Source organism: Akebia trifoliata, chromosome 16 (assembly GCF_017979445.1).
Source record: "Akebia trifoliata isolate Shusen 1 chromosome 16, ASM1797944v1, whole genome shotgun sequence".
Classification (NCBI taxonomy): Eukaryota; Viridiplantae; Streptophyta; class Magnoliopsida; order Ranunculales; family Lardizabalaceae; genus Akebia; species Akebia trifoliata.
In genome coordinates this window covers 32,142,751-32,165,001 of record NC_141390.1, presented here as the reverse complement: position 1 = coordinate 32,165,001, position 22,251 = coordinate 32,142,751, and the positions used below count along the sequence as shown (strand labels likewise).

At 36.2% G+C, this 22,251-nt stretch overlaps 1 protein-coding gene across 1 annotated transcript in view; it reads left to right on the top strand.

Annotated features, from left to right (window-relative positions):
* Positions 1-22,251, top strand: part of LOC147383661 (uncharacterized) — a 57,131-nt gene that overhangs the window by 26,389 nt on the left and 8,491 nt on the right. Inside the window, 23 exon segments of the mRNA XM_086427328.1 lie at positions 57-241; positions 2,423-2,531; positions 2,750-2,893; positions 5,073-5,348; positions 5,554-6,228; positions 6,951-7,172; positions 8,187-8,290; positions 9,921-10,216; positions 10,797-10,881; positions 12,039-12,746; positions 12,838-13,019; positions 13,022-13,155; positions 14,416-14,574; positions 14,676-14,839; positions 14,949-15,129; positions 15,220-15,489; positions 15,581-15,787; positions 18,379-18,433; positions 18,943-19,073; positions 19,259-19,777; positions 19,882-20,712; positions 20,809-20,888; positions 21,716-22,169. Of these exon segments, the coding sequence (XP_086283454.1) occupies positions 57-241; positions 2,423-2,531; positions 2,750-2,893; positions 5,073-5,348; positions 5,554-6,228; positions 6,951-7,172; positions 8,187-8,290; positions 9,921-10,216; positions 10,797-10,881; positions 12,039-12,746; positions 12,838-13,019; positions 13,022-13,155; positions 14,416-14,574; positions 14,676-14,839; positions 14,949-15,129; positions 15,220-15,489; positions 15,581-15,787; positions 18,379-18,433; positions 18,943-19,073; positions 19,259-19,777; positions 19,882-20,712; positions 20,809-20,888; positions 21,716-22,169 (6,171 nt within the window).

Here is a 22,251-nt window from a genome sequence, read left to right as displayed (position 1 = left end):
GAAGTGATTAGTTCTGTTTTCATGTCATGATAAAATTGCTTAAAATGCTTCTACAGGTGACTATGTACTTTATGGAACTTGCCACTCCAAACACTGAAGAAGCAATTAAACTTGTTGATAAAGTTGGGGGATTTGAGTGGTTGATTCAGAAGTATGAGATAGATGGAGCCTCTGCCATAAAGCTGGACCTATCACTGGATACTCCAATAATTATTGTTCCTCAGAATTCAATGAGTAATGAGTATGTATTTCTTCGTATCAGTCCTTATTTTCTGCACATTCATTCACCCTAGATTCCTCCTTTGTTCAAACTCTATGCACAGTGTATTGCTCTAGGTTTCTCTTTTTGTTGGTATTTTCTAGTGTAGAACGACGCATACGTCAAGACTTTTAATCTAGTAAATGTATACTATAAATTTGGGTGCCTACTATGGAATTAGCCAAGTGAGTGGTCCCTATAGCTGTTTAAAATTGATCTCTGGTCTTTTTTCCTTTGGATAGGTAAATGCAATTTTATTAAACTTGGTTGAGGTGACCAATAAGGAACTTCTGATGCAGATTACAAACTAAAAACTACATACTAGAAACCCGATCTCATCTCCCCATGAAGTCATAAAAAAAGACTCCATAAAACTACCCAAAGACTTTACACCAAGAAAAAAGAAAACCTTTTATAGACACTGACATATCCTGCAAAGAAGCCTCCTTCCTATCGACACGCGCTGATTCCTACCCCAACATACTGCTAACAGAGCAAGGGACCACCAAATCTGCTTCGCTTCCTTAAAGGGTGCACCTAAGGTTAGCCACTAGTCAAAAAAGTATCTCATTGATTGTGGAATGCACCCCACCCCACCAAAGATGCCTAAAAAATACCCCCAAATCTCCGTCGCCAACAGACAATGAAGCAGAAGGTGATTCACGGACTCCCCATCATGCCTACACGTGAAACTGAGATTGGGGGAGCAAAAATCCCTTCAAATAAGGTGATCCAAAGTGAGCATGCTATCCCAAGCCACTGTCCAAATGAAAAACGCAATCTTAGAGGGCACCTTAGGTCCCCAAATTGCCTTCGTCAGAAAGTTAATGCCCCCGTCCTCTTGCAAGGATCTATAAAAAGAACACACCGAGAATACACCTTCCTTTGTTTCCTTCCACAATCTCATATCACCCACATTCGCAGGGATTGGTAACTCTGTTATCAAGCTCATCGGGGAAGCAACTCCTCCACTTCCCAATCATTGAAAGCCCTCTTGAAACCATAATCCCAACTCACCGTTCCATTGCTAATCACCATGAAGTTAGAGATTGGGGAGCTTTTCTTTGAAGGCAACTCAAATAGAAGGGGAAATCTTTCTTTCAACTGGGTATCCCCACGCCAAACATGCTGTCGTTTGCCCAACATGCTGAATCTAACATGCTGTCGGAACAGATTTAGAGTATTCAGAATTCCTCTCCACACCCCACAACCAAACGTGCCCCGTTTCCACCCACTCTCACACCCAAACTCACGCTCCCCAAACTTAGCCGTCACCACCTTCCTCCACAAATTTCCGGATTCCTCCCCAAACCTCCATAGTCATTTGCCCAACAACGCCTTGTTGATAATACCCAATCTATGTGCCCCAATCCTCCTTTGCACTTTGGAGAACATACCTTTTTCCAATGGATGAGGTGAAATTTACTTTTATCTTTGTCACACCATTTTTTTTTTCTTTCTAGTTTGCCTTCCACAGACGCGGGCATCTTAAACAAAGACAAGTAACAGACCGGGATACTAGAGAATGTTGGTGACAGACGATTGCCATCTTGATGGACATTATTTTTTACCTCATTTGGCTTCCAAATTAAGATTATCTTTTCATGCCATAGGTTACATGTATGTGTGGAATGGGCTACTTGGCATGGCATTACCCTCCTTATACATAGTGGTTTACAATTCGGTACCAATTTGATGGTGAAATGCATAGTTTTCCATGTTTCTCAATCAACACAAGAGGTCAAGTGATTAGGTGGCATACCATTAAAGCCCACTATGTAAATTTCTTTTCCCTACTTTTACATGGTTCATTTATAGTTTCCACTGTTTTGTTCAACAACTTCTAAGAAAATACAGAAAGGAATCAACTAAATGAGAAAACTCCCTTATTTTATTATTGACATCCAATTTTGACACTGCCAAAGTTTCAATACCCTATCGGTGGTTTATGAGACTAGGGCTAGTTTTGAACATACTTCTAAGCTCTAGTGTTGATGACCGTGTAAAATTTTGTGCACTTTGTTGTTTGTTGACTTCACGTCTTGTATACCTTGATTCTTAATATTGATTGACCATTACGAATAAAGTGGTGATTGTTTAGTGCATTTGCTCCCTTTATACTTCAATATTTATTTTCTATAAACATGTGTTTCATTCTTGCAGTTTCATGCAGCTTGATTTGGGCAAGCTACAGGTGACAAATGAATTTAGTTGGCATGGTTGCCCAGATAAAGATCCTTCTGCTGTCCATCTTGATGTTCTTCATGCTGAGGTAAGTTTTGTTTGTACCTCCTTTATAGCATTAGACCATTATACACTGACACTTTCTTTTTTATTTGAATAATTTTGTGAGTGATTCAATTTATTGAAATGAACATGAAGTTTCTAGGACAAAGGAAGAGAGTTCCCACACATCCATTGCACTGTTCATATCAAGCAAATCCATCGTTTAATACATTTTTTTGGTGTGCTCCCACTTGTATAATGTAGATACTTGGAATCAATATGGCCGTGGGAGTCAATGGTCTAATTGGGAAGCCAATGATACGAGAAGGTCAAGGTCTCCATATCTATGTACGCCGCAGTTTGAGGGATGTTTTCAGGAAAGTGCCCACATTTTCCTTTGAAATTAAGGTACTGTCTTGACTATGTATAATTTCGGAATTTTATTATGATATTTGAACAAAACCTTTTGATAAATGATCTTGAGGTGAGGCATGTGTGATAAATCTGTACTCAATTTGTATATTGCATTATTAATATAGGGCGCATAGTAATGCTGATGTGTGCAACGAAGAAGGGTTCCTGAACTAGGCTGGACAAGTGTGGGAAAGAAGTTAATTCTTGGAAATTAAGACTCTCTTGGCCTCTTAGAATTTAGGGACTTTGAGAGGTGGGTATTTGAGGTGGCTGATGGAGTTGAAACAGTATGCTTACAAGAGATTAAATATGAAGGAGGTAAGTCTTGGAGCTTGGTAAGGATGACTACATGCTCTTACACAAACAGGTTAAAAAATGCAACAAATTGAGGAAGTATGGCTAGAAAGATTTGATGAGCATCGTTAGATACTTTAAGATGGTAATTGATCTTGTGGTGAGGAACGTTTGAAAAATCTGTTCATTGCATTATATTTACAAATATAAAGGAGGGGATCTTGGAGGGGATGACTTCAAGATTCTACTTGAAAGGCAATAAAATGCTTCAATTGGAGTAGGTATAGCGAGAAAGATTTGATGGACATCATAAAAAATGTTAAGATAGTAATTGATTGGTTTTTCTATGTTAAGCTAGTTTTAGGAGAGGGTATAGCGAACATAATTATCACTTGTGCACCTCAAGTAGGATTAGATGAGTTTTGTAAGACAATTTTGATAAACATGGATGATTAAATCTTGATGGAAAGAGGATATTGATAGAGGAAGATCTGAATGACCATGTATGTAACGGGAGGGCACATGGAGGACAAGGATTTGAAGAAATAAATAAGATGGGAATTATATGATTTGATATTAGAAAATGTGTACTTTAAATGAGAGATGAGCATCTAATGACTTTTAAGCCAAATAGACTTTTATCATCCTACTTGTTCAGCCGCATAGTCGTAGTCTACTTGTTCAGTTCAAGTAGTAAGTCTAGTCTACTTGCCTCCCAGGCCCCCTATCTCTCTCTTGACTCTCGGAAAGAAATAGGAGAAAGGGCACAGGAAAGACGATGATTCTTGGCTGGCTGCCCTGCCCGACGAAAGGTGGTTGTTCCTCATATTACATTGACCCTCGCTTCTCCGAACCACTGACTGACCTGGTTGCTCGCAGAACATATGCTACGATCTGCCGGGTCTTTCCATATTGATTGCGCGCGGGTCTATGATACATGGGACTAAGGGCAACTCATCCTCTGACTCCGGCTTCAGGCGGCGGCCCGGACGTGAGAGAAGCATCTCGTATCTCGTATGTAGAGGTTGGGTAGTCAGAGTCAGAGGCCTTTTTGTCTTCGCCTTTTGATTGAGTTTCCGAACTCAGAAAAAATGCTTGTCGGGCAGCCTCACTTCATGAATTTTGGGCGTTCCACAAACGAAAGCGAATCAATGCCTTTCCTTTAGCGGCCGCGGTTCGCTGTTGGACAGAAGAGTCTCATTCATTCTGTCATCTTTTCTATGATTCATGAATTATATTACTTTGCGCAAAGATTGTAAGGTTATATTGGGGTAGAATTAAACTGTTGAATACAGGTTTGCATCATGGATGTTTGTATAATTTGGGGGAAGTTAAGGACTCAGAATGCAAAGTACACAAGGATGATGATTTTATCTAGAACTTGTACTCCACTGGTATGGCATGGCATAAACACTTCATTGTTCTATATGCCATCACTATTATGTGCAAAGAAGGAATACAACTATGATACACATTTTTTTGGTGGGGTCATACAACCATTGTTGTTGGAAGGAGTGTATCCAAAATGAGGACGTTGGACGGATGAGAAGTGTCAATGCTAGTAAAGTCAAAACCGAGTGCGTTGTTCTTTTACTAAGGAGATTGAAGACAGCCCATTGAAATGCATTAGCATTGTCATATCCCCATTCTCTGTTTTGAAGGTCAACTTTTTGTCTTGTTGCTGACACTGGCTTGTAATCGACAGATGTAAATGCTTTACATGAGTTTTTTGTATGCTTGCTTTTCATTTACACATTTTATCAAAAAATTTCTCAAGCTCGTATATTTCATTTTTGTTTTCAGTAAAGTGTTTATTTCTTTCTATCCATATGGGGGCTAATATTCTTGATTTAATTCATTTTTTCAATCTTTTGGGCAGATCGGTTCATTGCATGGTGTGATGTCTGGCAAAGAGTATAGTGTTATTCTGGATTGTGCTTACATGAACATAAATGAAGAGCCAAGTCTTCCTCCAAGTTTTCGTGGACATACGTCTGCTCCAAAAGATACCATACGAATGCTTGCTGATAAGGTCAATCTTAATAGTCAAATCTTCCTGTCACATACCGTTACTATAGTGGAAGTAGAAGTTGACTATGTGTTGCTAGAGTTGTGTAACGGTGTCGATGAGGAGTCGCCCCTAGCACATATTGCTGTGAGCATTTCTATTCCTTTTGCCTTGCATTTTCTTTGTACTAAATTTTCATTTCTGGAATGTTATCTATTTGTGCAATCTTGATTTTGTGTAGCTTTACGTTGATTTTCCTTTTGGCGACAGACCATGATATTATCGCTCTTTGATATCTTCGCAATTTTTTTTTTCAAACTAATTTTGGTTCTCATGTTTTATGCTTCTCCAGCTAGAAGGTCTTTGGGTGTCATATCGGATGACTTCAATGTCTGAAACAGATCTTTATTTAACTATTCCCTTATTTTCTATTATTGACATCCGTCCCGGTACAAGGCCTGAAATGCGTCTAATGCTTGGCTCTACCTCTGATGTTTCAAAACAAGGTTCTACTGGAAATTTTCCCGTTTCCTCAAGTAATGATGACTCAGTGAGGAAGAACTTAGAGGGTGCCCCTGGCTGGGATGTTGTGAATTCGACCATGCTGTTGGTGGACTACAGATTCCGATCATCTTCTCAATCATTTGTTGTTCGGGTCCAGCAGCCTCGTATTCTTGTTGTTTTGGACTTCCTTCTTGCTGTGGGTGAATTTTTTGTGCCAGCATTGGGAGCTATAACTGGAAGGGAGGAAACGTTGGATCCTAAGAATGACCCAATAGCTAGCAACAACAGCATAGTACTCACTTCACCTCTCTACAAACAGAGAGATGATGTGGTGCACCTGTCCCCAACTAGGCAGTTAATAGTGGATGCTTTGGGGATTGATGAATGTATATATGATGGTTGTGGAGGGACTATTTGTTTAAGCGAAGAAGCCAATTTGAAAGAAATTTCATCTTCTAGATTTTATCCTATTATTGTAATTGGACGTGGTAAGAAGTTGCGGTTCATGAATGTGAAAATTGAGGTACGTATGCTTCCCTTCCCTGCCAAACTTTAAATATCTCTCTCTCTCTCTCTCTCGTTCATTTATGTATCCATCTATCTCTTAATTACTTTCTCATTACTCTCTGTCACTCTTGAATACCCAATTTTTTTTTTATAACAAGTAGGTATGTTGTGATGAAGTTATGACAAGTTGCAAATAGCTAATAAACATGAGAATTATTAACCTGTTACTAAAACAAGACATATTTATGTTTTTATTTTATTTTTATTTTTATTATGCTTGTTTCGGACTGCATAATGGTTCAAAAATATCGTATCGTATTGGAATGTATTGACCCCCAGCCGGTATGTACCGGTTTTTGAACATTCCTAAACGAAACATTCCTTCACTTGAATGTTTTGGTTGGTGCCGGTTTGGCTATACTTTAATGTACTATTTTGGCCATAATTTAATTCTAAATGAGGATAAGGTAATAAATATACGAAGAAACCATTTCTATGCACCATAAATTGATGAAGTAGATTTCTAATGTCAAAACATTGTTTTGTTTAACAACTTAATGAATTAGTGTATGGTGGATGGATTACACCAATCCTCTCTTAGATAATCACTTAATGTTGTGTTTATAATGCTTATTTTGGAAATATAGATATCTATAGCATTTCATTTAGTTAAGCTGGTGCTTTCTTCCAATCTTTTAAAATGTTGCTTGACATTAAATTTTATTATTCATTCATTAGAATGGTGCACTGTTAAGGAAGTATACATATTTAAGCAATGAGAGCAGCTACTCAGTCTCGGTAGAAGATGGTGTTGACATTTTTCTGTTGGACAACTTCACTTCGGATGATGACACAAAGAACCTAGAATTTTTACATCAATCATCTGAAAGTTCATCTGTGGCTCTGGCTTATACTGACAGTGATGTGAATCAGATGCAGAGTGTTACTTTTGAAGCTCAGGTAGGCTATTCTTAGTGAGTTTTTGATAAAAAATTGTGTGTTTAGCATTCATTGTTTCATGCTCTGAACTTCGGCTTCACCCTGAACTTTTTTCAGTTAAAAATCATATCTGTTCTAGGAAGTTGATGTGATATGAAGTTATGTAAAAATTTTGTTAGCTTAGAAATGTTGGAAAATACACTAATATTTGAGGAAATGATAAAATGAGCATGATAAGCTGACCCCAATCTTTGGAACAAGGCTTGGACGATGCTATACATAAGCATGATAACAACCCTCATAACTCATTATATCACAAAAACAAATGCCATGTGATGGGCCCTTATCAACTTTTGGCTCACCCCTTGGAGGCAGGCTTACTATGCACCAACCACCAATGTAGAATATAACATGGCGAAGCTTCGTTTCCACACTCCGCATAGTTGTCTATTCTAATTTGATTGTGTACTAGTCTGTTTCCTGCATGCTTTATTTTAGAAAAGTTTAAACAATAATTTATACAATCTTTCCATCATTCTATGAATATTATAATTATTTTCACATCAGTCGAAATATCTCCATGGATTATTCCATTTCCAGGTTGACTGAAATATATGCTGAAATTAGAATTGAATACCTTGGTTCTACTTCATGGTGCATGTATTTGAGAGTCTGATGGCAGGTTAAGCTAGCAAGGAGTGCATCTTTGAATCCCTACTTTATGAGTTATTTTCCCTTGAAAGAAGAAGAGCTAGCCCATATGGTAGCTCATCTTGAGCCTTCATCTCGTCTATATGGATGGCAATGAGAATAATTGTGCCACATTAACTGCATATACCTTAATATGTAAAACACTTTCGTAAAACTTTTCTAAGACTAATAAAAGATAGTGCCAAATGATATTGTTCAGTATCACCCCTAAAACATAGTACCTACTGGAAGGTCAAAATATATCTTTGTTTTGGATGATATTGAACATTTAGTGGTTTTATTGAATGAACTCTTACTTGAACATAATCCTCCTGAGATTTGTAGGTTGTGTCTCCTGAGTTTACCTTCTATGACAGTACAAAATCATCCCTGGATGATTCGTTACATGGAGAAAAGCTTCTTCGTGCAAAAATGGATCTGAGCTTCATGTGAGTAACCTCTTTCTCAATAGATACTTTTTTTTTTTTAATTAATTAATTATATGAATTTTTTTCTCCTTTCCTTGGTTCCAGTAGGCAAGTGGGTTAGCAAGTAAGTGAATGAAGAAGGGGTTTTGACCAAGTTGGGGTATCAACTATCGCTGACTTTTCCAAATAAACGGATTCCATCTTCAAAAAATTAAAATGTTTATTTTGCCTTGAAGTAGGCCTGCTTGGGCTAAAAACTTGTTTTCACCAATAACTGATCTCATCAGAAACAGGACGACCTGATGCAACACCAAGGAAGCCATACAATTTGGCTTGGTACTTGATAATAAAAAAAAATTGTTTGTTCTGTCCAGCTCCAAGGTGATGAGCTTATTTCAAATCTGTTCATCGTTTCTGTTGAAGCTCATGAGATGTTTCTGAAGAAGGGAAAAATATCACGTTACAAAACTCTGCATGTAGGTAACTTATAAAATGGTTAACATGGATATCCTTTCAAGGATTTATTACCAATATTATTAAATGTCCTTGGGAATCATTTATTACAAAAATCATTTATTTTAAAACTACCTTTTCCCAACAGATAGATACCTTGACCATTGTTATTTAAACCCTATGATTTACCATTTAACGATTTGAAACAAATCTTAGCACAAACCTTTTTATTCTTACCACAAATCATTTAGATAATTTTTTTTCCTTCGACTGCTTTGTGAATCTCACAATTTGAATAAAAACATGGGCATACCATCAGGTGAAAAAAAATGGCTCTTATATTTGTATTTTTTTGTTTTTCTCAAACAAAAAAGGAAAAAAGAAAAAAGATGTGTTTATTTACAAATTTCCCAGCATTATCTAACATGAATGAGAATAAAAACATGTCCATCCCTATCATTTGGAATATGAGAATTTATGAAGTGACTAATTTGACAATGAAATAATGTATCCAATAAGCAGATGATCCCAAGATTTCCTTTTTTTCTTCGTTCCTAGTCTGCTTAACATTTGACAAAAAATTATCTTTTTTGTGCTGACCTAATATTTAGGATAAAGTGCATGATTATTGCAATGAGAAAGGAATTTTTTTTCATAATTTGAGTTTAGAAGTGTCTGTCAAAAGTATAAGTCAAGTTTCTAAGTAATTATTTGGTCTTACAAGACCCTATCATCATAACCAATCATAAAATTGATACTATCATCATATGTCGATTTCAGTTTAGTTTCTGATAATGTTAAATAAAATATCTATTTTTGCTAAACAAAAAGGTGAGCCCTTTTCACTTGTTATTGAGGTTGAGTAGATGCGTCCATGTAAGTAGTGGCCTTTAGAGTTTTTGTGAGGAAAACTGGACTAGCATAGCTGTCCTAGTTATTGAATTATTCTGTGGGTTTCCGTTGACCATCTTTTGTATCCGGGTTGGCCACCTCGGCTTCCCTTATAAAAAAGGTAATATGAACATTACATAGCACATATCAGTTTATGGGGGAATTACTATGTTATTTTTCTTTCTTAAGCTCATATCATCTCAGAAATAAGTTGTTCAACCAGTTTCCTTGTATCTCACCAAGATCTGATACAATTCCTAGCTCAATAGTAACAGTTTGAAATGTGATTAACAATTGTTATCAACAGGTATGCTTCAAAAGAAAATGATACTTGGATACGGACCCTTGTGAAAGATCTTACTGTTGAGGCTGGTTCTGGTCTTGTCATTCTTGATCCAGTGGATATTTCTGGGGGACACACTTCTGTTAAAGATAAGACAAATATATCTCTGATATCAACAGATATTTGCATCCGCCTTCCTTTGAGTGTTATTTCTCTCGTGCTTAACCTGCAAAATCAAGCAATTGCTACACTACAACTTGGAAATGCCTGTCCACTGGCTTCTTGTACCAATTTTGATCGAATTTGGGTATCACAGAAAGGTATTTGTATACCTTGTTATGGTATTCCGAGTGTTTTCTTTTTTATTTTGTTTAAAATTGTTTTGTTTCATTTGTTCATTATTCTCATTTATTTTTGTTTGGTAATGTCACCCTCGACACTTGTCCAAACTACTAGGGGTTGGCCACATAAATCAAACTTCGCCATTCAGCTCTATCTAGAGCAATATCTTCTGATAAGACAAATACCTTCATCTCATTTTACTTCCTCGATCAACTTCAGTTTCGGCCTTTCAAAGGTGCTTCAACTGTATTCGTTATACATTCCCAATTCATTTCAATCAACTTTTATCTTCTCACCTATTGGGACTATTCCTAAATTCTCCTGCATGTGCTCATTTCTAAATTTATCTTTCCTAAACCTTCCACTTAACTATCTCAACATCGTCATCCATGTTATTCTCATTCTATGAGTATGCTGTTTCCTGGTTGCTCAGGTTCTACTTCAGTAAACCAAAATTCACCTATTAAAAAAAAGCAAAATGTCCAGATTGTAGTATAACTGAAAAGAAGTGTTTGCAATTATTTTACCGACTTGGGTTTGTGAAATTTGATGCTGCAGGGAGTGAGCATGGTTACAACCTTACCTTTTGGAGGCCTCGAGCTCCTTCAAATTATGTCATATTGGGTGATTGTGTGACATCAAGGTAGAAGAAAGATTCCTTTTTCTTTTGTTCTTGACTGAGCCTTTAATGACAGGAAATGAAAGTCATTTTTTTTCTCATTTTTCTTAAGGTATGCTTTGTATGCTGCTTTGGTTCATAAGAAATCCTACGCTCTACAGTCTAACCTGATTTTGTTGAGATGGATAATTATATGTTGTCATATGAAGTACATATAAGAGCTAGTGCTATCTAAGAACTTAAAATGCGTTTTCTATGAGGGAAAAAAAATCCAATGGTCAATATTTCCTTTGCGAGCTCTTGGGGAACCTGGAAGGAGAGAAACAGAAGTCTTCCAAGGGAAGAAGCAATCAATTCAAGACTCAATCTTAGACATTTTAGGTTTATTGTTTCTCTGGTGCGAGTCAAGTAAGGATTTCAAGGTGTAATTTTTAAAGATTTGTATTTAGATGCGATCTTTTATGCTCAATGTGAATGTAAGGCAGGTTCTCTCTTGTAAAGGAGGGTCACCTTGACCTTCTTTTTTCGGCATAAAATTATACTTACCAAAAAAATAATATAAGAACTAGTACCATCACTGATTCTTTATTTTTTTTTATAAATGTAGTATATTAAAAGAGAAAAACAGAATACAAGGAGGCCGAGAAGGCCTCGCAGAAAAAACAAAGAAAAGAAACAAACAACATCAATGGTTACACAAGGAGTACCATCACTGATTCTAATATAAGAGGAATAGTGATCATATGATGCATCTGTAATTGGAGTAAAAACTGCCATAGAGCGGTGAGTATTTCGTTAGGAGATTGTTGATGCATATACCCATTAGAGCTTCCTCCTTAATAGCACTTCCATATCTTTAATATGTTATGATCTGCCGGATCTCATTATTTTATCTTGTTATAAAATTTGAAACTTGTGTAAGAGCGAGAGGAAAAGAACATGGATGGACATGGTGAGAACAGATATGGAACTCACTCTCAGTAACAAAATACTTGTCTTTGGACAGAGTGGAATTTAGGAAGAGGGTTCCTTTAGCCGACTTCACAAATCTTTGGATTTATGATTGATTTTAATTAAGTTTTAACATTTAATAGTTTTCTAGTATCAGAAGGCAGACTCTTGCTTTTGTTGTTCTCTTGATAGTGATATATTTGGTGATACTAACTTAATTGCATCTTTAGGCCAATTCCTCCTTCACAGGCAGTAATGGCGGTGAGTAATACTTATGGGCGAGTCCGGAAGCCTCTCTATTTCAAGCTCATTGGTCTGTTCTCTAGTATTCAAGGATTTATAGCAGACAAAGGACAATCTGAGATTGATGGTGATTGCTCACTTTGGATGCCTGTTCCACCGCCTGGTTACTCAGCATTAGGGTGCGTAGCACACATAGGAAGCCAACCACCCCCAAATCACATTGTTTATTGCATACGTTCTGATCTTGTGACAACTACCACATATACAGAATGCATGTTTAGCATTCCATCAAATCCAAGGTTTTTGTCTGGATTTAGCATCTGGCGTATCGACAATGTTGTTGGATCATTTTATGCTCATCCTGAAGCAGAATTCCCTTCCAAGAAAAATAGTTGTGACTTGGGTCATGTTCTTTTATGGAATGCGAATCAGCATCATTCTTTTGCCCAAACTCCACCTTCAAATGTTGTTGTTGACCATCGATATGGAAGTCAGCAAGGAAGTAAACACAGTTCAACTTCTTCTGGATGGGACATCCTCAGATCAATTTCGAGAGAAAGTAATTGTTATATGTCGACTCCACATTTTGAGAGGGTTTGGTGGGACAAGGGTAGTGATCTTCGTCGGCCAGTCTCGATATGGCGACCTATACTACGCCCTGGTTACTCCATACTTGGTGATTGCATTACCGAAGGGTTAGACATTTTTATCTTTCTATGCTTCTTTATCAGATTTGTTTTCCTTCATATTATTAATTATTCTTTTCTTTTACTTTCTGAATCACAGCTTAGAACCACCTGCGCTGGGAATAATTTTTAAATGTGATAGTCCCGAGGTTTCTGCAAAGCCAGTGCAGTTCTCAAAAGTTGCCCATATAGTGAGGAGAGGTCTTGATGAAGCTTTCTTCTGGTACCCAATTGCACCCCCTGGTTATGCTTCTCTGGGATGCATAGTGTCGAGAACAGATGAACCCCACGTATGGATTCCTTTTGCTGTCCACGGATGGATCTTGTAGGCCCAGCTAATATTCTAGAGGTGCCCATTTCAAGGTCATCCAGTTCAAAGGGCTCTCACTGTTGGAGCTTTTGGAAAGTTGAAAATCAGGTATCATACCTGTTATCTGATTATTTTAAGTTTTAATTAGCCATTCAAAGTTGCAGTTCTCATGTTGAACTTTTATGAAAATATTATATTCTTTGTTCTTAGCACATATATCTTTTTGTACTTAATTTTTGTTCCCAAATATTTTTATTGTGTGTGTGTGTGTTTTTAACTGGACTTGAACCCATGACCTCAAAGTTTTTTTGCAATGTGTCAAACCAACTGAGCTATGGGTCTAAGCCCTTTTTATTTTATTTATTACTCAATTGAACGAATACATGCATAGCTAAACTGGCCTGGATGGTATATCGACATGGACAATGGTGCAAGAAATGGGGAAATGACTCCTTGTTCCCCAAAACCGGAAGACATATACTGACATGGATTTCCTATCCAATATCTTAATAATATGGTTTTTTTAAAGCTTTCTTAAGCAAAGTGTCTTCTTCTTCTTTTTTCCATTTACAGCATGCCACATGTAATTACACTTCAAATATTGCAGAGTGTTTTGATAATAAGACTTGTTATGGTATCCATTCCATAGTAGTAATTTTTTACATCTTTCCATGACATTCCAAAATATTCTCATTTATAAAATGCTCAAAATGAAATTTTACTGATATTTTCATTTTGTGTATATTTTTGTGGAAATCAGTATTCATTTAGTGAAATATTTTGGTTACCAATAAATATATATATATATTTTTGGTGAACAATAAATTTTGACCAAAATATTTCTTTCATTAAGAATATAATTATTTTTAGCGGGCTCTTAAATACATATGCCGCTGTGTTGTCAAATGCTACTAATTTTTATTATTACCCTACTATATATATTGTTGTTCCTTTTAGTTTGATGGCTTATGGATTTTTTTTTTCTTGTTTGCTTATTATTTCCTGCAGTTTCAATGAAAAATTCCGAAGTCTTTCCCTCATTCCCACAACATTTCCATGAAATTGTATTAATATCTACATTGATTGAAATAATTTTCATTTCCAGACGAACAAAAATAGACCCCAAAATCAAAATTTAATACCTTGATCCATTCACATTTTGTAGACAACAAACAAGCAAATTGTTGGGAGTTAAGAAATGACTAATGGTACAATAAGAATTGAGAAGATTGTAAGCTACAACTATCCATGCAATATCTGGTACATATCATGTGCATAAGAGTACACTGAGCACATTGACATATATGGTTGACGTAGGTCCTTGGTAACTGAATTTTGTGATTCTAAAATAGTTTTTTGTTTCTTTAGGCATGCACTTTCCTTGCACGATCAGATCTGAAGAAACCATCTACCCGTTTGGCGTACAGTATCGGTGATTCCGTGAAACCTAAAACACGGGAGAATGTAAGTGCCGAGATGAAGCTAAGATGCTGCTCTCTGACTGTCCTAGACAGCTTATGTGGAATGGTATGCATCCTCAAGAATAAAATCTTCCATTGCCTGTATATTGAGTATGATCCTATTGTTTTGTATTTATTGTTAATCATTATTTTGGTGGGCCTTTTTAGATGACTCCGCTATTTGACACGACAATCACAAACGTCAATCTTGCAACACATGGTCGAGTGGAATCAATGAATGCAGTACTAATAGCTTCAATTGCTGCATCAACATTCAACACACAACTAGAAGCATGGGAGCCTCTTGTGGAGCCCTTTGATGGTATATTCAAGTAATATATTTTTGAACTCTAATTATAGTGCTTGGTTTCTTATTATGTCAACAACTCCTTGAATCATTAATGACCCTCAGTGGATTTTTTAATTCATTCGTTTCTGTAGATTCGAAACTTATGGTACAGATTCACGTCTACCATCAAGAATTGGAAAGCGAATGCGTATTGCTGCGACAAATATCGTAAATCTCAACATAAGTGCTGCGAATCTCGAAATGTTTGCAGAAACTATTAATTCATGGAGAAGACATGCAGAACTCGAGCAAAAATCAAGAAAATTAAATGAGGTAAAAATACATTTCCAATTCTTTATAATTTCTTGATTTGTATGCAAGCAGATCCTTTTGACACACCTGACTAGTACACAATCATTTCAGGAAGCTGGTAGTCATCTTAAACTGGAAGATGATTCAACTTTTTCTGCATTGGATGTAGATGATCTCCAGACAGTGGTTATAGATAATGAACTTGGATGTGACATCTACCTGAAGAAGGCTGAGGAAAATTCTGAAACAGTCGAGCTCCTACATCATGGACAGTGTGCTTCTGCATGGATACCACCTCCAAGGTTTTCAGATAGGTTAAATGTTGCGGCTGAGTCAAGGGAAACACGCTGTTACATTTCTGTACAGATTTTTGAGTCCAGGGTTGTATACATATCCAAAGTTTTTTTATTATCTCCTTGTGAACCAATATTTTGTGAAAAATAAAAGCATGACCACATTGTACTTTTTGCAGGGTCTACCAATTATTGATGATGGCAATGGTCATAATTTCTTTTGCGCTTTGCGTCTCGTTGTTGATAGTCATGCAGCAGATCAGCAGAAGCTTTTTCCTCAGAGTGCAAGGACTAAATGTGTTAAACCTTCAATTTCTAAGACCAATGACTTGGAGGAGGGCACAGCCAAGTGGAATGAACTTTTCATATTCGAAATTCCTCGAAAGGTATCCTTGGTTTTTAAAATGCAGTTTCATGCATTTATTCTAATTAATTTGGGGGTTTCACAACTTCAGGTTTAAGTGGTGGCTGGGCATTATAGTTCATATGACGCCACATTAAGAATAGTAACCAAGCTCAGATTTGACTATATTCAGCAGGGGTTCTGCTAGATGAATCCCAGAAAGTCTCAATTTTTTGGGAGGATTATACAAATGAATTTTTTTTTTTTTTTTTTTGGGGGGGGGGGATGCTTCTTCCCAAAATCCAATTATCTTCAACCTCCCTAAAAACTCTTTCTTGTTCTTTATATTTGGTGGTTGAAGAAGATAGAATCTTGACGTTGAAGGATAAACATTTTACCCTAGAGATTGGAGAGGATGAGTTTTCAGGGAAAAACCAAGGTTCTTGTTTTGGAACTGAAGTTTAGTAAGATTTGGAAGAAGAATGAAGGTTGAGGCTGATGAGTTTGTAGGGAAATATCAAGGTTGTAAAAAAGACCAATAAACCTTGAAATGATAAAGAAGAAGATAGGTTTGATGGAGAGAGCCGTAGTTCAAAGTTGGGAGAGTTTCAGAATATAGTTGAAGCCCTTGTGTGGGGGAAGGGGGGGGATTTAGCGATTCGACTAATCAGCTGGTCTCTTATTTGGGATATTTTTCCATGTTTCCGAAAAAGATCTCCGAATTTTTTGATAGTGATATTAAGTGGTCTCACAAACTCCAATTTTCTGACAAGGCAGTACATATTTTATTTTTGTTTTGGTTAAGCGAGCATTTTAGCAAGGATGGGAATAAAAAGAATTATGGGCAATGTTCTACTATTCATACTCTCAAATATTTGAGATCCGATAGTGAAAAACATAGTACTCTACGTGGAAATGGGAATAATAATGCCACATTAACTACTTACACCTTGATATGTTGATCACTTGATTAAATGAAAAAAACTATTAGGCATTGTGTTCATGTGTTATACATACACATACATACATACGTACATATATCTTTACTATTATAATGAGAGAAGGCCAAGTAAAAGTGCTTTGACACCAAATTTTAGATCTCAAAAATGCCCTCACTTTTACATTTAAACTTAATATAATCAGGGACATTTTGGTCAAAAGTCAATAAAATTGCTGCCCACCACGCTAGAATAATGTTGTTGGTTAGTTTTCAAAATTGCAAAAATATCCTTTTCACTATCTAATATTAAAAATCATTTACTCAACATTTTAAACTACAGATAAGCCCTTTTGATACATGTGCTTTTGCACGTGCCACCTTCTAGTGGTATAAATATGAATGAATATACTAATGTATCCAATTAATTAAGACATGGATGATTGTAAGTGTACTTGTATTGACATAATATGCTTAGAATACATCAAAATAAGATGACACAGATACCTAACTAATCATAATTTATTCATTATTAGTATGAATATATATGCAATTTTTTTATTAGTGAACTAATTACTTTATGTAATTTACAAATCCTTTCTACAAGCAATTTATAATTTTTTTTTTTTATCAATAGTTTTGAGCACCTTTTCCAAAATATAATGTTTTGATCGAAATACACTATTTACTGAAATATTTGGCCAAATCCTTTCCACAAGCAATTTATAATTTTTTATCAATAGTTTTTGAGTACTTTTCCAAAAAATAATCTTTTGATCAAATATCACTATTTACTGAAATATTTCACCAATGAATAGTGAATTCCACTTAAATATATAAAAAAAGAAATTGTTAGTTAAGTTTCATATTGGACCTTGTGGAAATGTAAATATTTAAGTGTATTTCATGAAAATATGTCGAAATTTAATCTATGATATAAATAATGTGGTCTAGCCTAAGGTTTACCCTCACAAGGGAAATGAGAAGCATCCATCGTCATCCTTCTTTTTAAGGATCATTGCTATAGATATCTTTTGAAGCATCCAAAGTGCATGTATTCAGTTAAGATCTTTCTTAACTATTTTGATCTTTAGGTACCCATGTTGACTCGACACAAGTCATAGATGCGGGCATGGGATCCATGTTGGATATGACTCAAGTTGACCAAAATAATTATAATGAAAAATTACTTTAGAAAGTGTAGAATATTTTGAAAATGAAAAAGAAAATATTGCAGTATTTAATATTGAGAAAATGAAACAGCAACTATGTAGCCATTATTGAATATTGAGAGTTGGACTGTACCATTAGTTACATACAAAAAGAAGTGCAACTTAGCTTAGTTGGTTAGACGTGTGGAATGTTGTTCACACGTCTTAGGTTCAAATCTCCTTGAACCCACTTTCACCTTGCTAACCACTAACCCTTTACCTCAAAAAAAGAAAAAAGATAAAAGATAAAAAAAGAAAAAAAGAAGAAAAAAAAAGAAGACTACACTCATGGTTGGCACCCCTCACCTGTAAATAAATAATAGACAATGACACTTGTTTTGCCAAGTAATGGCTTCTCACCAGACAGTTTGAATCTGTAAATATTTGATGAATGAAAAATAGTGGTCGTTGTTTTCCAAGCAACCCTTTTGTTTATCAAGTTGAAATTTCATCCTAAGGGAATTATTTATATTTGCTTCGGTGCAGGGAATGGCTAATCTGGAAGTCGAAGTCACAAACCTTGCAGCAAAAGCTGGGAAAGGTATTTATTTCTTGGAACATTAATCTTTTTCTATTTTTTAAGTTAGAATTTAGTTTCACTCACATTGAAAAATGCCTGATCAGGCAACTCCTGTCTCTAAGTTCAAATTTATATCATTGATGCTGTGCTAGTTCATCATCATTGTGCAATGTTTTATTTTAATATGTGAATATTATTTTATTTTTAGTATTCTAACACCAAACGTTGTTTACATCTTATGAATGCTTTTCATTTCTGGGTCTCGGCTTTTTCACCTAGCCAAGACAAACCTTTGAAAAAAGATTTTTAACCTTGCATAGGAGATTATGCTTGGTTTTAACTTCGAATATTTTGCCATAATTTCCATTTAAAAATTTAGTGGTGATATAGCAAGTAGGGTTTCATTCTTGGTGTTGGTCCCCTGTTTAGTAGGGTCTAAATAACTGTTTAGAGAGACAAATGAAATTAGATTGTGGTTTCCTAATATGTTCTGATTGACTACTATCAAAATCATGGTGTTGCCTATATAGGTGAAGTCGTTGGTGCATTTTCTATTCCTACTGGACATGGCGCAAATACATTGAAAAAGGTTTCTTCAGTAAGGATGTTGCATGCATCATCTGATGTACAAAATATTGTATCATGTCCACTAAGAAAAAGGGTGAGTTCATTTTGCTTCATGCATGCAAGCATGCTGCATGCATGAGTTTGGATGTATGTCATTTCAGTGCTTGGGCATCTCTTGTCTAATGTTTTAGTTTCTTTCTTATCCAATGCCTATCGAACCCCAAATTTTTGGGATAAAACTTTGATGTTGATATTCTTATCCATTTTCTGTGTCTGAAGGGGAAATTGAACACTGATAGAGAGGTGCTTGATTCTGGATGTTTGTTAATTTCTACGTCTTATTTTGAAAGGAAAACAATTGCAAACTTTCAGAGGGAGATGGAAGGTGGGAACAAAATTGATAGGGAGGTTGGTTTCTGTGTTGGGTTTAGCCCAGAGGGGCCATGGGAGAGCTTCCGGGCATTGTTACCACTGTCAGTTGTTCCAAAAACATTGAAAGAAAATTTTCTTGCCTTGGAAGTTGTCATGAAGAATGGCAAGAAGCATGCGATATTCAGGGGTCTGGCAACAGTCGTAAATGATTCAGATGTTAACTTTGATATGTGTGTATGTCCTGTATCTATGCTTCATAGTCATACTCTTTCCAGTTCACAAACAAGCCATCATAATGTTGTGGTAGAAGAGATCTTTGAGAACCAGCGATATCAACCAATTTCTGGTTGGGGAAACAAGTGGACTGGTTTTCGTGGTAATGATCCTGGGCGCTGGAGTAACAGGGACTTCTCACACTCATCCAAGGTGAGTGTAACCTCATACACATTTTCCATCTACATTAGTTCAATTCTATTCTTCAATGTCTAAAGATGGTTTATGAACATAACTTATGCTTACTTTATTTTAAGGATTTTTTTGAGCCTCATCTCCCTCCTGGGTGGCGATGGACATCTACTTGGACCGTTGATAAATCCCAATTTGTGGATGTTGATGGTTGGGCATATGGACCTGACTATCAGAGCTTAAATTGGCCTCTAACTTCTTCAAAAACACGTACAAAATCATCTCTTGATTTTACCCGCCGAAGGCGTTGGGTTCGTACAAGGCAACAGTTAATTACAGAAAACAATAATAGCATGAAGAATGTTGTCACTGTCATAAGTCCAGGATCATCAGCTATTTTACCTTGGAGAAGTATAACAAAGGAATCTGATCTATGTTTACAAGTTCGTCCTAGTGTTGAACTTCCTGAACCTCCATACTCATGGGGGCGCACAGTTTTTGGGGGTGCTGGCTATGCTCTTGGAAATGACCAATCCATCACTGATCAGGGTTCGCTTTCTAGACAAAATACCATGCAGGCTGGAAATGCAATTCCAACTTCTAATTTTATGTTGAATCAGCTAGAGAAAAAAGATATTATTTTGCATTGTAATCCAAATACTAGCAGTAAGCAATATTTCTGGCTCAGCATTGGCACAGATGCCTCAGTTCTTCAAACTGAGCTAAATGCACCTGTTTATGATTGGAAAATCTCTATCAATTCTCCTCTGAAGTTGGATAACAGACTTCCTTGCCCAGCAGAGTTTAAAATCTGGGAAGGAACAAAAGATGGAAATACTGTTGAGCAGCAACGTGGTATAATCTTATCTCGCAGGAGTGTACATATTTATTCAGCAGATGTGCGGAAACCAATATATCTTACGTTGTCTGTTCAGGGTGGCTGGGTTTTGGAAAAGGTAACTGAGAATTTATTTTTAATGAGAAAGCAGGTACTCTTTGAAGTCATTTTGGAGACTGCTCTTATTTACCATTTCTTGCATCTTGGTTTTCAGCAGGATCCTGTGCTGGTTTTAGATCTTTCTTCTCTTGGCCATGTTTCATCGTTTTGGATGGTTCACCGGAAAAGTAAAAGGTTTGGGGACTAACTTACCTTTCATTCAGGAATTACCTTTTCTTAAAAAAATTCATGTAGAAAACATTCATGGGATGAGCAGCCCAAAAAAGTGTGACACGTTGCAAAAATTTGAGTGACCAACATGTGGGAGTATTTACGACCAACATCTCCGATTTTGGTATGCATGTATCTATTAAGTGGGGTCCCGATGTCAAGTCTGCCTCTATTTTTTCTTTCTTAATTGTAACGTTCTTTAATTAAAAATTTCTAAGGGTAAAATTGTCTTTAAGATTTTAAGTTAATTTCAAAGTAGTAAGAAAACATGGCGTCTCCTATATTTTCTTTCCTTTTGGCAACTAACTTGGCATCATTTTAGGGATTTTGTTTTCTCTATTTAGTTGTACAGATGTTCAAACTTTCAATTTTTGCAATGAAAATATATTCATTGGAAAGCTCTTTCCAATGATGTCCATTAGAATTTAATTATCTAACTGCAAATATAAAATTTAATATTATTTTAGAAAATAATTTTTACAACTATCAATTTAATACTATTGTCATTTTGTGCTCAATTATTAGTTTTAATAGATTTTTTTTTATCATTCATGCGAACAACTTAAGTATTGCCATTACTTGAGGAGCATGTGCATCGCACTTAAGGGCAAGATAAATGGGTAACAAACTGTAAGTTGCACCAAGAACCAATTGTGATAATACTACTACTACATCAGATGAGAAAAATAGCTGCCTTCATATGTGAATGGGAAGGCACTTTTGCCCGTATGAGTTTCTCCAGTGTAGCATTTGATGGAATTCCATGATCTATCTTACCATTATATGTGCAGGAGATTGCTTGTTAGCATCGAACGTGATATGGGAGGAACCAATGCGGCACCCAAAACAATCAGGTTTTTTGTTCCATATTGGATTCGTAATGACTCATCTCTTCCATTGGTATATCGAATTGTAGAGGTTGAACCTTTGGAAAACACAGAGCCCGACTCCCTTTCGCACTCTAGAGCAGTTAAATCTGCAAAGCTAGCCTTGAAAAGTCCTACAGAATCAAATGATAGGAGGAATGTTCGTCCAAGGAAAAATATTCAAGTACTAGAAGATATTGAGGACTCAAGTCTAAACCCTATCATGTTATCTCCACAAGACTATGTAGGCCGTGGCAGTGTTTTGCCATTCCCATCACGAAATGAGGCATATCTATCCTCCCGGGTGGGTATTTCTGTTGCTATTCGCCATTCTGAATACTACAGTCCTGGCATTTCTCTTCTTGAGCTAGAAAAAAAGGTGAGAAGACCATATTGATGGACAATCATTACCCTTACCCCTCTATTGTGGCTTCATGTAGTTTTATTATCTTTCAATATTT